The 16763-nt window shown below is 40.6% G+C and overlaps 1 protein-coding gene across 1 annotated transcript in view; it reads left to right on the forward strand.

Moving 5' to 3' along the window:
• The window catches only part of SLC9A9 (solute carrier family 9 member A9), a 546145-nt gene that overhangs the window by 180482 nt on the left and 348900 nt on the right, over positions 1-16763 (forward strand). The window contains exon 6 of the mRNA XM_061193585.1: positions 15693-15798. Within this exon, the coding sequence (XP_061049568.1) occupies positions 15693-15798 (106 nt within the window). The remainder of the gene's footprint in view (positions 1-15692; positions 15799-16763) is intronic.

Below are 16763 nucleotides of genomic sequence, written 5' to 3' on the forward strand. Positions count from 1 at the left end.
TCCTCCTTGGCAACCACCAGTCTGTTCTCTCTGTTTGTGATTCTGTTTCTGTTTCATAGATCGGTTCATTTGTGTCATATTTTAGATTCCACATATAAGTGATATCATATGGTATTTATCTTTCTCTTTCTGACATACTTCACTTAGTATAATAATCTCTAGTTGCATCCATGTTGCTGCAAATAGCATTATTTTGTTCTTTTTTATGGCTGAGTAGTATTCCATTGTATATATGTACCACATCTTCTTTATCCATTCACCTGTTGAAGGACATTTAGGTTGTTTCCATGTCTTGGCTACTGTGAATAGTGCTGCTATGAACATAGGGTTGCGTGTATCTTTTTGAATTATAGTTTTGTCTGGATATATACCCAGGAGTGGGATTGCTGGATCATATGGTAATTCTATTTTTAGTTTTCTGAGGAACCTCCTGTTTTCCACAGTGGCTGCACCAACTTACATTCCCACCAACAGTGTAGGAGGGTTCCCTTTTCTTCACACCCTCTCCAGCATTTATAGTTTGTAGACGTTTTGATGATGGCGATTCTGACTGGTATGAAGTGGTACCTCATTGTAGTTTTGATTTGCATTTCTCTAATAATTAGCAATGTTGAGCATCTTTTCATGTGCCTATTGGTCATCTGTATTTCTTCTTTGGAGAAACGTCTATTTAGGTTTTCTGCCCATTTTTGGATTGGGTTGTTTGTTTTTTTGTTGTTGAGTTGCATGAGCTGTTTGTATATTTTGGAAATTAAGCCCTTGTCGGTCCCATCATTTGCAAATATTTTCTCCCATTCTGTAGATTGTCTTTTCATTTTGTTGATGGTTTCCCAGTGTGTGTTATTTAAATATTTAAAATTCAGAGTAGTTTCCCTGTGCTTCCAGATGCTGCTCCTAGAGTCATATGAGGCATTGCAAAATGTAGTAGAAAGGCTTGAATACCAGCCTCTGTTTTGGATTATATAGATCATGGAATAATTAAGAATGAGTGCTCTAGCCTTTTATTCCCTGCTCACCCATCCCTCCTCACCCCATTCTAATACTACCACAAATTAGAAAGCCAAATTCAGATCTGTGTTTAGGTTGGTACTTCACTGCTCTTTCAAACGAGTTCCACTTCTCTAATTAAAGGCTCCTTTTCTTCATAATTTGACTGCCAGCCCACACCTTGAGTCACTGACTATAGCTTATCCCATGTAATGTGTGTCTACAATCACCACTGACCAAAGCCACCCTCTGAGTGCATGGGCACAAAACATGACTTCTCATCCTGCAGGGCGCCCAAGGGTAGGGTTTTACCTGTCACAAATTCTCCAACTTGGCAAAATGATTATTATTGTCTTCTCAGCATAATCAGATGGAAGCACTGGACAAATGAACAGCATTGAGTTTTCATCTTTTCTATTATTAACACTTTGAGGAAATAAGAGTCTTCCAAAATGAAAGGTGTTTTTATACACCATACTTGCAAGTCACTATTTTCATTTAACATTTAAGTTGTAAGGGGAAAAAAGCCACCTTTATTCTTTAAAGTTTGCTGCAGTGTAAGTATTCCAGAGGCACATGAACTATCTTACCTTTGATCGTGTTGATAATCCGAAGAAGACCCTTTCTATTTGGGGTTACTATGGTTACGGCTGCACGGGTGATGTGCGAGCTACACTGCTGTTTTGATAAAAATAGGTATTAACTACCAGTCATGGTGCTTCTCATTTCTCAGTAGTTCTTGCAGAGGAACAGCATATTTTTTTAACAAAGGAGGAAAAGAAAGAAAAGCCTTTCCAAAGAAGCACGAAGGAACATCTGCATAAATAATGGTGATTGGTCATGTGTATAAAAATATTTTTAATTAAATTCTTTTTAATTAAACAAGGCATTTTGCTGAATCCTTCTCTGTTATTTGCACCAAGCTTAGCCTTGAGGAAGATGGCTGATTAATAGACCCAAGAATCTATAATTAAAAGCAGAACTGTTATTTTTGGAGAAAAGCCTCTCCAGTAAGGGTGACTTAATTGGGCTGTCTCTCATATTTTTTCATTTGTCATTGAACTCTCTGGTTAGAATTTTTATTTTTTTTAAATTAATTAATTAATCAATTTTTGGCTGCATTGGGTCTCCATTGCTCTGCGTGGGCTTTCTCTAGTTGCAGCGAGCGGGGGCTACTCTTCGTTGCGGTGCGCGGGCTTCTCATTGCGGTGGCTTCCCTTGTTGTGGAGCACGGGCTCTAGGCACGCGGACTTCAGTAGTTGTGGCACGCAGGCTCAGTAGTTGTGGGCACAGGCTCAGTAGTTGTGGCTCGCAGGCTCTGGAGCACAGGCTCAATAGTTGTGGCGCACAGGCTTAGTTGCTCCGCAGCATGTGGGATCCTCCTGGACCAGGGCTCGAACCCGTGTCCCCTGAATTTGCAGGGGGATTCTTAACCACTGCGCCACCAGGGAAGCCCTGATTTTTTTTTAATATGGGAGGAATGGTTATTAACATTGTCATAATCAGAAGACTTTTCATTGTTTAGTTCTGTTTTTCTTAGGTCCCTTTGATCACACACTCTCTTCACTATTGTTTTTCAATATTTAATTGTGGTCTTCATTCATTTCTTTTGTTTGTATTATAGCTTCTTTTTTTACAGTCATATATATTGTTCTTTTTCTTCTTTGGTCCTCTCTGCCTCTGCATTTCAGAGTTTCAGAATACACCAAGTTTGTGGTTTCTCAACACTGCTGTTAGCAGCATTCTACACAGGAACTCAAGAGAAAAATGAATAACTTTCTATCTGCAGACAAAAAAAAATAAGATGTAATTTACAAAGCAGTCTCTTCAGCACCAGGGCTGGCTTTGAGAACAAAGACAACATTCATTTAATATCTGCTAAGCAGCATAGGAAGAGACTGAGATTGTTTTATTCCCATATTCCAAAAAATAAAGCTCACATACAGTATAAGGTTATGTCCCTAAATCATTTGCCTAGTTATCTGTAGAGAAACTTGGGTGACTCTACTTCTGTTGTTTAATATTTGGTAGAGAAGTACTGTATTAGTATTGCTGTGGAAGAAGGCAAGCAGTGAGGGATCATTCGGGGTCTTTTCATACGTTTTCATTGAATTCCAGGTAGAAAACAATTACACCTCTGAGGAAGTCAGAGGATATTAGACCAGCGTACTTCCCATAGAAGGCAGCAGGCTTCTAGAGACTGCAGACAGACCAGCCAGTTTTACGAGGCAATCTGTGCTTCAAACCTGTACACAGTGTCATTTAATAGTATTCAGTTGCATGTTTTTGTGTCCGTCCAATTCCATGTTAAACACACTGGGATAGCATCAGTTTAAAAGTCTCTACATAAACCCAGGTCTATAAAACACCATCATATAAACCCAGATTCTATTCTTGAGCTAATTTATCCAGAAATAAAAAGAACAGGTTGAATTTATATTATGTATCTCTTTCAGTGAACTGAAATAGCTTCCACACGCAGTATTTCAATTACTTTCATGTAGTTTTCTTGGGTAGAGAGGATCCATTTCTTAGATGAAATAATTGAGGCACAGAGAAATGTTGGGTTTTTCTTAAGATTTTATAGTAAGTCAATGAAAGATTGACACAAAAGCCAGGACTTCTATTTTCTTAGATGATTAGACTATGTTTTCTATAAGAAGACACTAACATCTGTGTGATCAAAATGTATTACTGACTTCAGCTAACGTGCAGCTAGCTCTAAAATCAGTAATGTCCTTATTCTAACTATCAGAGCATCTGTTAAGTCAAAATTTAGAACCCAAAGCCACCAATTGGTAGCAAACGAAAACATCCATCTGAATTTTTCTACCTGGAGAGTATATCATTTAGTGATAACAACAATTAACTAAGTGTGTACACATATATCATATAATTTGATCATCACCACAGCCAGTCAATTATCTCCATTTTAAGAAACTTAAGATTATAAATACTTAAGTGGTTTATATAAGTCTACAAGGGTCATAAGTGGCAGAGATGGGAGACAAAGTGTATCCAACATTCTTTGTCCTACACCACTGTTATTTCTCAAAATACTATAGAACAGTGATGTGCCCATTAGGCTTAGCACAAAATGAAACCTAATAGTCAAGTTCTCACTTTATTGTTGATTTCATTCAGCACCTGCTATGCACTAGGTACTATAGGAGTGACTGAGGGAGGGAGTGAGAAGCAAAATACAGATCCTGCCCTCTAGACTAGATCTAGACTGGAGGAAACTCCAGTCTAAAGGGGGATATAAATATGACGACTGGCAGTAAGTTTAAAAGATAAGACAGAGGTAGTCAGGCAGCTTTGTGAGCTCGGAGGAAAGGCCCCATGAACTCTTGTATCACTCTGGTGGGAAGAGGGTCCTGGGAAGGCATAGGACCTCCTTCAAGACAGTATTTTGCTTGATTGAAGAAGACAACATGTCAGTTGGAGGAACCACAAACCATGTTTCTCTCCTATTAGAGGTGGTCGTATGAGTAGGGTTTTTTTTAAATTCCCATTCAGGCCACAGATGGCATGACCTGCTCAATATTAGCAAGATCTTCCTAGGCTCAGACTCCCTTTGGGGGTGTCCTGGCTTGATAATTCTGGGGGCCAGGGTCAAGTCGAGAGCACACACTCTTGCTATTATAACAGCTCTCTCCTCACTTATGCAGAAGAGTCAAGCTCATGATCATTTGTCTTTGACACTATTAGGCACCTGTTGCTCTGCAACCCCTGATCTCAGTTCCCACCCAGGCTCCATCAGCATAATTAGGAAAATATGCACTCTCCACACCCAGAGGCTACAGTTTGGAGTTTAGGTCTGAGAGCCATAGAATTTTAGTTTTGGAAGGACCTTAAAGACAAGCTCTCTCAATCTCATTTTTAGACGGGGACCTTGAGACTCAGAAAGAGAAAGTAAATGTACGTTGGGTAGGAGTAGGTGTTCTTTCCAAATGCAGAAATTCAAGGGGTAATTTGTGAGAAATGGAGGGAGGCAGAGAAGAGTTTTCATCACTTCTCTGCTTGATAATATCTATTTACCTCTCTTGAAGGCATTTTTGAGTATCAAAGGGGAAACACACAAGTAGAAGGTGTCATGCCATTTTATATTGGACAAACCCTCTGAAGGTTTTGATGACATGAATAATAGCGTTAATGGTAACCACCATTAACTGAAATACAATATGCCAGACACTTTACATAAATTATCCCACTTAATCATTCTCCAAAAACCTACGAGGGAGGGAATATTTTTATCTCCCTTTTGCCAATGAAGCTTACTGAAAGCTTAGTGAGGTTAAGTAACTGGCTCAAGATCACCAAGTTCATTTGCATTGCAGCTGGGATCCGAACACATGTTGGTTTGACGTCAGAGTCAAGTTCCCAACCATTATGTCTACCTCAGAACAGAGTTGTGAATAGCAAGGTCTTGGCACAAAGGTCTTGCTTCAGAAATTGGAAGCCTAGTTATGGAAAGTCAGCTCCACAGAACAGAATGAGAGAAGACAGTGGGTGACAACCAACTATATAAATGCCCGCGATATTGAGAGTGGATAAAGCAAGACTCCAGGTGTTCTGAGGATGGGATTTCAAGAACACACTGAAAAACCATTTGAAGCGATTCAACAGCTCCGTGGACAGCTGGGAAACAGCTGTGGCTGACAGACCTCTCTGGCTCGCTGCTTTGGGGAACAGAATGGCTCTGTTTAAATGAAAGCAGTTCATTCTCAGCAGTGCTCAAAGACAGACCTGCAGAGCAGAAGTTTTGAAAGTCAGTGTCCAGCCCACACTTTCCATTTATGTGTTAAAGAAGATATTGCATATGGGGGCAGATTGGATTCAGAAATTTCTTGGAGAGTGTTTCCTTGGACAAGGGCACCCTCTGGCTCCCTTTAGGGTTTGGCTTGGCTGACTGAGGTCAAAACCGTGGGGCAGTGAGGCAACTACTGAGTCACACTGAAGGCAGCGCTCACTCTCAGAGTCACGTAAGTGCAGCGTCAGCACTCGCACAACCTGAAAGTGAGCACGTCCTGAAGGGTGAGATGCCTAAGGAGCCAGGAGGTCACCCCAAGTAGCAGCCTGGGTTGAGTCCCCTTGCTCTACAAAGCCTCTCAGAGGCCCCTGGGGTTAGGATTCCTTGAAAAGTGGTTTCCCTCCTTCTAGAACACAGCCAAGAAAGGACAGGGGCTGACCTTTTACCTGGGTACTATAAAAAAAATACATCCTAGTGTTCAATGTATTATTTTGAACTGAAACAGAGACAGCTTTTTATAACAAGTGCTATCAGGTCAGTGAGTGGGCAAAGAAGTCATTGACCACAATGGGAGGACACAAGAGAGGCAGGAGCCGGTCTGATCTTCAAGGTGTTAGCCACATGGCGCATGACCTTCAAGTTTCATTCATTTGTTCACTCATTAGGTCAACAGAATTAATTGCCTGCTGCTTGCCAAAACCATCAAAGGCATCAACAAATATATAGATGAATAACCGATACCAGTGATGACCAACTTTTTATCCAAGGGGACCAATTTAAAGAAAAGTAAAAACGCTTGCAGGCTGTTTTTTGGGAGGTGCTTTTGTTTGTTTGTTTGTTTTTTAATACTGCTTTCACATAAGAAAAAGCATTTATCTGCACCTGAACTTCTGCCCGCTTATATTATTTTCCAATCCAGAAAGGATTACTGTAGAGGGCTAAAATTTCAGATATGACAAAGCTAGTTCACACTGCAGTATCTGATGTAATATAGCACCTCTGGAACTGGTTTCTTTTTCTTTCCTTGACTGACCTTGTAAACCACTGAACTGCAAAGTGTGGCTTGTCTCTTGAAATTATATCCTATAATGCCAGAGATTTTTCCATTGTAAATAAGATAAGTCACATTTTTTAATACAAACAAAAAGTTTCTGGGTAGGTGATGATGCCATTCCTTGAGATGGGTAGGTCAAGAGCCAGAGCAGCCGATTGACAAAGGCTGGTTAGGGGATAGGGAATCTATAGCACATCCATACCCAGTGCCAGGCACACAGTGATGCTTAACAAGTATTTGTTCCAGTAGAAGAACTCCAGGTGGAGTTGTCTTGGCAGTGGCTAGACACGGGAGTCTGTAGCTGAGGGAGAGGAAGAGATGGGCTGGAGATTGAGATAACTTAGTGTGGATGAGATTGCTCAGGGAGAGTTGGTAGAGTGAGAAGGGAACCGAGGAGGAGTTCCTGGACAGCATCTGCTTGAGTTTACACAGGAGAGAGAGAAAAAGGTTTGAGTTTACACAGGAGAGAGAGAAAAAGAGACAAGAGGGGTTGAAGGGAAATTAGGTGAAGCTTGTATCCCCAACACAAAGGAGAGCACTTGGAGAGACAAGAAGTGTCCACAGTGTCATGTCACATAGAGGGCTCAACAGTCTGGAAGCCCAGGGAGGAAGTTCTGAGAGAAAGGGAGGAGGTGAGGGGTCCTCACATATGGCATCCTGGGCCGTGGGAAGAGACTCCGAGTTCCATGCTGTATCTCCTTATTAAGTTTGGCCAGTTTTTAAGATGGTTTTTACCTTTCTTATTCTAAAAATAGTGCATGCTTATTGTAAAAAATTTATAAAATGCAAAACAAAGTTCAAAGAAGAAAAATAAAAATGGCCACGAAATGAAAAATAAAAATAATGCATGCTTATTTTTAAAAATTTATAAAATACAAAACAAAGTTCAAAGAAGAAAAATAAAAATTATTCTGAGAGCTGATTTATGACTTTTGGCTTGCTCGCTTTAGACTTGGCTTACCCAGTTGTGCTAACTTTCCACCCTGGTTTGGAAGTCATCATTCCCACTTCAGCACCAATTCTTCACAGTGTAGGTCATATAAAATAAACACCGGAAAATAAAGTAATCTGATGAGCTATAAAGTAATACATTCTGAGTAAATGAGTGATCTGTTGTGTGTGATGATCGTACCAAGGGTGACTCACACGGATAATTAATTAACACAGAGGGTCCCATGCGCACAAATATTTTCAAAGCCACAGCCTTCTCATCGGTCCAGGTTTTCCCTTGCTAAGCATGAGCTAAAAGATTTGTCTAAGTGACTTCTTTTCTACCCGTGGTGGGGTAGGGGCAGGGAGGACTGAAGGGCCATTCTAGCTACATCCCCACTCAGTAACTCATATATTGAAAAGTCAAATGCCTGGAAGTTTAGCAATTTTGTAGTTCCTATGGTGAGAGGATAGCAGAGTGTATTCGTTTGCTAGGGCTGCTATAACAAATTACCAGAAATGTTGCAGCTTAAGACAGCACAAATTTATTATTTTACATTTCTATAGGTCAGTAGTCCAGGTTGGCTCAACTGGGGTCTCTACTCCAGGTTTCACAAGGCCAAAATCAAGGTGTTGGCTAGTTGGGCTCTTACAGGGAAGCTCTAGGAAGAATCCTCTCCTAGGGTCATTCTGTTTGTTGGCAGAATCCAGTTCCTTGCAGTTACAGGACTGAGGTTCCTGTTTCCTTGCTGGCTGAAGGCTGGGAATACCTTGGCTTCTAGAGATCTCCCTCTGGCCCTTGCAAGTGAGTCCCTACATCTCAGAGTTAGCAATGGAGTGTTGAATCCTTCTCACACTTGGAATCTTCCTGACTCCCTCTTTTTTTCAGTCTCTCCTGCCTTGCCTTCAACTGCATCTCTGACCAGGCAAAGAAATTTCTCTGCTTTTAAGAGCCTGTGTGATTAGGTTGGACCCACCTGAATAATCCAACATAATCTGCCCATTTTAAGGGAACCTTAATTACATCTGCAAAGTCCCTTTTGCCATGTAAGGTTATATATGCACAGGTTCCAGGGGTTAGTGCATGGACATCTTTGGCGGTGGGGGGAGGGGGCAGGCATTATCCAGCCTACCTCACAGAGTGATGACATGAATGATTGGACACATGGTATGATCCTCTCCTCCTGTCCCTTTTCCCCTCTCTCTCACACACGCCCAGTGTGGACTCTTCTCAATATTACTCTTGTTCACCCTTAGCAGCTTGTCTAAACTGCTTAGAAAGCAGGAATATGCACCCTCTACTTTGAAACCTTTCTGTAATGTCCCTCAGGGTCTTGATCCACAGATTGGGCAATGATGGTATAAGATACCTGCTTATTTCATATCTTTTTGTAGCAAGAGAAAAATTTATTTGTGAAACCCACTTATATTATGATCATGACTAACACTACCATCTTTTTTCCTACAATTGTTACATTTAATGGGTCACAGTGATATTTTTACCTTCCACTGATGACCCATCCAAGCTTTGTCTGCTTTATGGCTCCACTGAGCTTTTCTCTGAATTTATTTCATGATTTGTAGGCAAACCCTTGCCTACTGTGTTCATTTTTAAAATGGCAAAATGCTTGTCGTAATCCTGATTGGAGAATGCTTGTTGATGACAGGGTGAGTCATCTTCACTCAGATATTGAGCATACTGCAAAGATTCCCCATTAAACTGCACCATGGCTCATTAAACCCCATTGGTGAGAAAACTGGGTCTTATTTTAAATGTTTATGTTCTGTGCTAATGTTAAATTTAGAATATTTCTGTTGCAGGTACCTTTGGGAAAAATTTTAAAGCACCAGCTAAAGTGCCAACAGATTTCAGCCCATAAGTTCCCAAATGTGGAATCTGGGAAACATCCCCCCGACCCCTGTATTTATTCTCAGGTTTCTCCCTTCCTAATCTTTAAATATCTTTTTTTTTTTTCTTAATACCAAACCTTGTGATCTTCTGATTACCTTTTTATATTCTCAGTAACTGCTAAGGACTGTACTCCTGGTTTTAAAGCAAAAGAGGAAGTAGATTATTCTGGAACAACATTCAGCCATGTTTGAAGTCAAGGAAAGGACGTATGATTGTCAGTGTTTTTATTATTCATATATTGAAGAAATAATCTCTGTCCACAAAGCACTTACATTCCAAAAACGGACTTAAACAAATAGAAACACTCATGACAGAACTGTGATTCCAGAAATGTGCCAGTGGAATTAATATGAAAAGAATAATTTTCCTCATGTGGGAGTTTTGGAAATCCTCTACATATATGCCAGAAGAATCAGCTGGTTATAGTGTGGCAAAAGATATTAAGATCTAGGAAGGCTTTCTCAACAGAAATCCAACAAGAGAGTTAAATTCTACAGAAAATGATTTGAGCAACTATTTTCTCATTTCTCTGAAAGATGATGCTTAGCCAGTATCATTCTGGCTGCATAGGATGTAAATTAATTCATTATATACAACAAATGCCTTTGGACAATGGTTCTCAAGCTTTTTGGTGTCACAACCACTTTACGGTTCTTCAAAATTAGGAAAGACCTCAAGGAGCTTTTTGTTTATGGGTGTTACATCTATCAATTCTTACCATGTTAGAACTTTAAATTTTTTTAACATATTTTCATTGATCTATTTAAAATAGCCATCATAAACCATTTATAAGCTAAATGACATATTTTTATAAAAATAAATTTATTTCCAAAACAAAAAAATTTACTGAGAAGAGTGACATTGTTTTACATCTTTTCAAATCTCCTTAATGTGTGGTGTAGTAGAAGACAGCTGGATTCTCACATCTGTTTCTGCATTCAATTGCACTCGCACACATCATATAGCTTCTGGAAATTTCCACTGTACACAGATGACATAATAAGAATGAAAAACTCAAGTGACATTGTCATATTATTCTGAAAATGGTTTTGACCTTGGGGATCTTCCTGGATAGGTCTCAGGAACTCCCAAAGGACCCTGGACCATACTTTGAAACCATTGCCTTGGGGCATTAGGGCTTGTTTCTCCCAAGAATCCCTGGTGAAGAGGGCTGCAATAGTGTGCTTGCATATGGTATTTTCTCCGCTACTAACTCGGTACCAAAATAACATATCATATTGATGGCCAAAATAAAATTGCAGTGTTTTAGGGTTGAATCATCCACAATGATTTGTGTAACTTCTGATTTAGAATAACCTCAAAGAAGTAAATCTAGTGGTTAGCTTTCTAGATCTGGCATAGTTTCTCTGACTTATTTCAGAAGGGTTAGGTTTTCTACTTGTAATTCTAGGATATGATTAGCAAAGCTTGACTGGCAAAACCAGTACATGCACTGATTCTGCTGCCAAGGCTTCACTGAGAAGGTTTAGGCTCAAAATAATTCCAGTATTCGAGCCTAGGATACCTCAGCTTTTTTGGAAGCCTCTCCTTGAAATCTCACTCTGTATAGTATTTCAGAAAAGTGGGAAGAGTTACAGGAGAATTTCTTCTATAGGAATTACAGGAGTAAAAAAAAAATCCCACATTTTCCCAATAATCACTTGTGGAAATGCAAAAATGCTACCTTATTTTTGAGACTACCAGGGTTCTCCACCTGTCAGGCCTGACGTGGTTCAGCTGCACAAGCCAGAGACATTTTTGATTCTCCATGTGTCAGGGACAAGTGTCATACATACTGATTTGCACAGAAAACCACAGAGAGCACTCTCTAGGGAAAGCCAGCATTTTGACAAGGCTCAGTGATGACTTAGAGCAACAGGGGTAGGAACTATTGTGTGATGTTGTCCATAGACCCATATCATTTGAAATTTAAATTCCTTGTAAAACACCAAGAAAATATGGGTCAGAGAGCTGCTAATGGAGATTCTAGGGAAGGGACTGTCACTAAATCACCCTAAAGACTTAAAAGTGACTGAAAGAGCATTAGGAAAGAGGTCAGTTCAAAAGCTAGCAGTAAAAAAGAAAAAAAGCAAACCATCATTTAAGAGTCAGCACATTGAGGTACTGATGGGGTCAGCCAGTCATTATCTGAATTTTTATCTCTAGGTATGGTTATTACATGTGAGATGAGAAAATATTAGTTTCAATGCTTTAAAGGGGTTCCCCTCTTTTTCCTCTCTCTTCAACTTCTCTTTCCGCTTATTCTTCTCAATCTGTGATTTAGAAATTGAAGAGAAAGCCTCGCTTGGCTTTCTGCTCCATAGGCTTCCCTTTATCACCAGCTTCTCAGAAGTGCCATCCACACCACTGCCTCATTCATTCCCCCAAGACCCCTCGCTGTTTGATTGCTGAAACTATTTTCTCAGATATCTCCAGTGAGTCAGTGGCATTTCTCAACCATCCACTGCTCTTACCTGGGGGTAGTTGTGTGTGTTTGTGTGTGTGTGTATGTGTGTTTGAGCATAAAGTTATATATGCTTGCATTCCTTACTACCAATTTGGGAGACAAAGCGGATATTTCTCCAGCTAAAAGGTCAAGTAGAAAGAGGATGTGTTGGGGAGGGGCCCCGAGCCCCAAGCGGAGCTTTCAACCCACCACTAAGCGATGGGTACAACTACAGCATGACAAAGGCAAATATGACTAAATCCCCTGATAAAATCAGAGGCTTAAGAAATTGGATTGTGTCTTCTCCCCTTCTTATCCACATGGGGTCTAGAATGTTCTCCTCATACTGTCACAAGAAGGCTCATCTAACTATGCATTGCTTTTCAGCCCAGCCTCGGGCCTAGGTTGTCCTTACAAACCCAGCAACGCGTGGGCAGAGCTGGTGTGAGCATGTCCACAGCTGTTCCAAGAGCTTCTCTCCTGGGAAGGTGCCACAGAGTCTTGGACATTGTGTGTGAGATTGAGCCCTGCCAGTGAGCTAATTAAATGTGTTTTTTAAAAGCTCTAAGCTTAGCAGCGAGAGTGGGCGGCTAATTTCCTGACTCACCTATTCAACTCATTTGTGGTCCCAGCAAATACTCCCTCTTGTAGGACACACTGCCTGGCTCTATTTCCAAGCCGTTCCATTTCTTCACAGGGTAAATAGGAATGCACAAAGTAATAGCTTTCTCTCTTGTGTGGGATAACGTTTATGAAGTGGAGTTCAGTTCTTTGTGCAAAAGGAATTGTGGGAATGTCAGAACAGTTTTGAACAAAACTGGATATTCAGTTAAAAGCCTTTCCCTCCTAAGGCCCAGAGCTCTCACTGGAAAGGTGCAGAGTCCATCCCAGCCCAGGGTGGACTTTGTAACTGGGGACGTGGGGAAAGAAACCCTGGGCCTTACATCCCTATTCGTGAGCCCAGGAAACCTGTGTGTCTGGGAGTGCAGACAAGCTGCAAGTCATCTTCAAAGCTTGGAAAATCAACAATCACAATAAAACAACAGCCAATATTCAATAGAGCTTCCATGATAGAATTTTCTAATTTAAAAATTATTTTTATTCCACAAAATCCTAGCAAAAGGAAAATGTTGCTAATTAAAACCCCCAATGGAAGTCTCTTTGTTTTGATTAGATGCAGGGTCTGGACTATCCTAGCAGGAGACAGAGGTTACTTAGCAGAGGTAATTGTTAGCCCCTCCTACGACTGCATGCAAAGGCTAAGGGTGGTGGCAAATGTGAACAGCTACATGCTAGTAGAGAGGACATCTCTGCCATTCTGCCTATCGTGATTAAGGATCTACTCAGCTAGAATAATGAAATTGACTCTATGCCTAGTAAAATGGGAGCCAGCTAATTGTCATGCCAATTCATGACATTTTATATCTGTTGTCTCTTTACCTCAGAGCTAGTTGTTGAATTCAATACTCCTTTCCCTAGGATAATTTTTGGTAAATAAAACTCTATGCATGATGAATATGGTTTTCAGCCAACTTGTTCATGCTTAGGGTCAGGTTTGGCAAATATCCCACGCATATATTTCATGCTTCTTTTTCTCCACGTACCCCTTAGCTGTAAGTGTTCCCCAAGGATCTCTCATGAACTCTCTTCTCTTTCTATATACTTTGCCCAGGCAATCTCAGCCACTCCTGTGGCTTTATGTTCCATCTACATGCTTATAACACTTAAAATCTTTCTTCTGCTTTAACTCTGTCCAACTCAGCTTACAGCCTTTTACTTCCAGCTTTCTTATTGCAATTTCCATTGGAAATTCTACCTGGCTATTTAAGTCAACATGTCAAAAACCAAACTTACAAAATGCCCCTGTCTACAAACTAATGTCTCTTATGCAGCCCATCTACCAACTGCCCAGGCTTGAAACCAAGATCACTCCTTGCTGTCTCTCAAGCACCAAGACCCACCAATTCTCCATCCCAAATATCTTGTGGGTATTGTCACCTCTGCTCTATCCTCCCTGACATTATCTTTTATTCATTCACTCACTAAAGGCTTGCTATATTCTAGCACCGTGCTAAGGGCTAGTGACACAGAGGGAAGATGAGAGCCAACGAGTAAGTAAAGTACAAAGCACGGTGGTCATTGACCTCTCAGAACCCAGGGTGGTGGATGTTCAGGGCAGAGCAGGATGTGCAAGAGTTTAGGAGACTGAATCTAGGACTCTTCCTGTCTTGGTACAACTCATCTCTTGCCAGAACATTTGGGAAAGCTTCTAGCCACATGTCCATTCTGCCCTCTGCCCTGCTGCCTGAACTTAATTTCCAAAGTTTAAATTAGGTTGTGTCACTGTCTGACTAAAACCCTTCCATTATGGCAGGACAAGTGCCAAACTTCTTGATTCTACTTACAAAACAGTCCAACTCAGCTTTTTCTCCCCCCAGCACTCTTTTATACAACACAGTTACTAACCTCACGGCCCATGAAATAGGAAAAGAAAGAGCAGAAATGAAAATGCCCACCCTGCCTCAAAAATTTACCATCAGTGTCATTTTCAACCACCCTCTTTTCCCCTTTGGCAATCAACTCAATGGATCATTTTCTTAATGATTGCTGTTCACACTTTGCATGACTGTTTCAAGCATCAAGACACTGAATAGTTTTGATGGCCACAGCTAATCAGTGTGTGATTATTTACTGCCTGGTGTACTCCCAAAGCCTCCATACGGACATGAGGTATATAGTAGCCATGCAGCAGGCTGCCAAAAATGAATCCTCAGGTCTTGCTTTTAGGAGCATTGAGTCCATCTTTATAGATGAGGGTGATCTCGAGAGAATGAGAGCCAGGTGCTGACTACCTCTCCCTTCACAGGAATAAGTCGCTGCAACAACATTCATTTATTCATTCACTTAGTCGTTCACGCATCAAACATTTATTGAGCGTTTGCCAAGAGCTCATAGTCTCTTCTGTGATATGTTCTGCGATCCCAAATTCTGGGATCAAAAAGGAGTGACCCAGGTCTTTGCTGAGGGATCAGGGGGGTGGAGGGGAAATTTGAAAGGCTTTCAAAGATGGAATAAAGGTTTTCTGTTTTGCTTTGTTTTGGCTTTTTTGGGGGCAGGAAGTGTGTGTGTGCATGTGTGTGTGTCTGTGTGTGTCTGTGTTTATGTATTTAAGGAAGGAGGGGAACAGTAGCACTTGGATGGGAAACAAATAGTTGCTCTGGTAAAGTGAGTCAAAATGCCAAGGTAATTAAAAAATGACATGTGTTTGGGAAATTATGGCAAGTTCCTTGTGGCTTGAGGGAGGCAGCAAAGGGTGGTTGGGGGGTGGGAGTGGTGCAGACAGAGATGCTGGAAGGTAAAGAGTGTGAAGATTATAGAAGACTTGTACCAAGGAGCTCAGACTTTCTCTGTAAGCAGTGGGGAGCCCAGAGAAATCTCTAAGCAGGGGAGTGAACAGTCAGATTGTTTTTTGATTAAAGGTTCGGTGCGTGTATAGTGATGGATTTGAGAAGATGAACATTTAATGAGTGCTTTATACAGGTGACCACAACCAAGGACAAGTCCATGGCTACGTCCCAGCTAACTCTGCATATCTGTGTGTCTTCCCTAGTGACGGTGTTGGCCATTTTCCATGAACTGCATGTCGACCCCGACCTGTACACACTCTTGTTTGGGGAGAGTGTGTTGAATGATGCAGTTGCCATAGTCCTTACATAGTAAGTACCAGAACTTGGCCTGTGCTTCTTTGACCGTGTAAAATATGCTTCTACTTGGTGATAATTCCTAATGGCTTTAATAGTATCTTCTCTGTTATGTCGTAGAGATACAGTCAATTTCTAACTTTTAAGGAATTATTATCACAGAACAGGTCCAAGAATAGGAACATTTCATTAGCCACTTAATTTCTAACACCATTAATAAACTTCATGTTTCCAGCTTATTACAAGATATTACTCAAAGGGTAACATTTTTTTTTCTCGGTGTATGTATTTAGCTGATTCACTTAGGCTTCCTAAAATGCACATAAATAAGCTTTCTTCATTTCAAATCAATATCATTTAATTTTTTTCCTTAAGTCACTTTCCAGACAATAGACTAAGAGAAACCGTTGTATTTATACTAATTTTGGCAAATTGGAGATAGAAGTTGAGAGTTGGAATATTCTTTATTTATCAGTGCAAATGTAACACGGTATAGGAACACACACATTTTAAAATCATCACGTGACAAGTAAAAATGATGGAGCTTCGTCTGCTAAGAGTTAATGTAATTTTCCCTTCATCCTGGAAGAATTTACTTTTCCAGATGAGAACTAGTGCTCTTTCCTCACCTCCCCTTTAGATGCTTACCATTTATATTTAATAAATGACACTTTGGTGGCTTTCACTGTGTCAGAGGTCTCTTCTTGGTTTTAGATTAAGACCAACATTTTGGGCAACAGTCAAATACCCTAAAGGAAGGTAGCTATCTAATAATTAAAAGTGACAACAAGATTCAATTCAGGGTGTTAATTACTTCAAATGCATTTGAAAATGTATCGCAAAGTAACAAAGGATTTTTAAAAGTCAGATCGCCCAGAGGGGAGTAAGAAGCAACAGAGCCGCACTATTCTGTTTTTCTGCCAGCTGACATTTCTCAAGGCTGCCACCCCAAAGTTACCACTGAATTCAGCAACTTTCAA

This window comes from Eubalaena glacialis, chromosome 6 (genome assembly GCF_028564815.1).
Source record: "Eubalaena glacialis isolate mEubGla1 chromosome 6, mEubGla1.1.hap2.+ XY, whole genome shotgun sequence".
In the NCBI taxonomy this organism is placed as follows: domain Eukaryota; kingdom Metazoa; phylum Chordata; class Mammalia; order Artiodactyla; family Balaenidae; genus Eubalaena; species Eubalaena glacialis.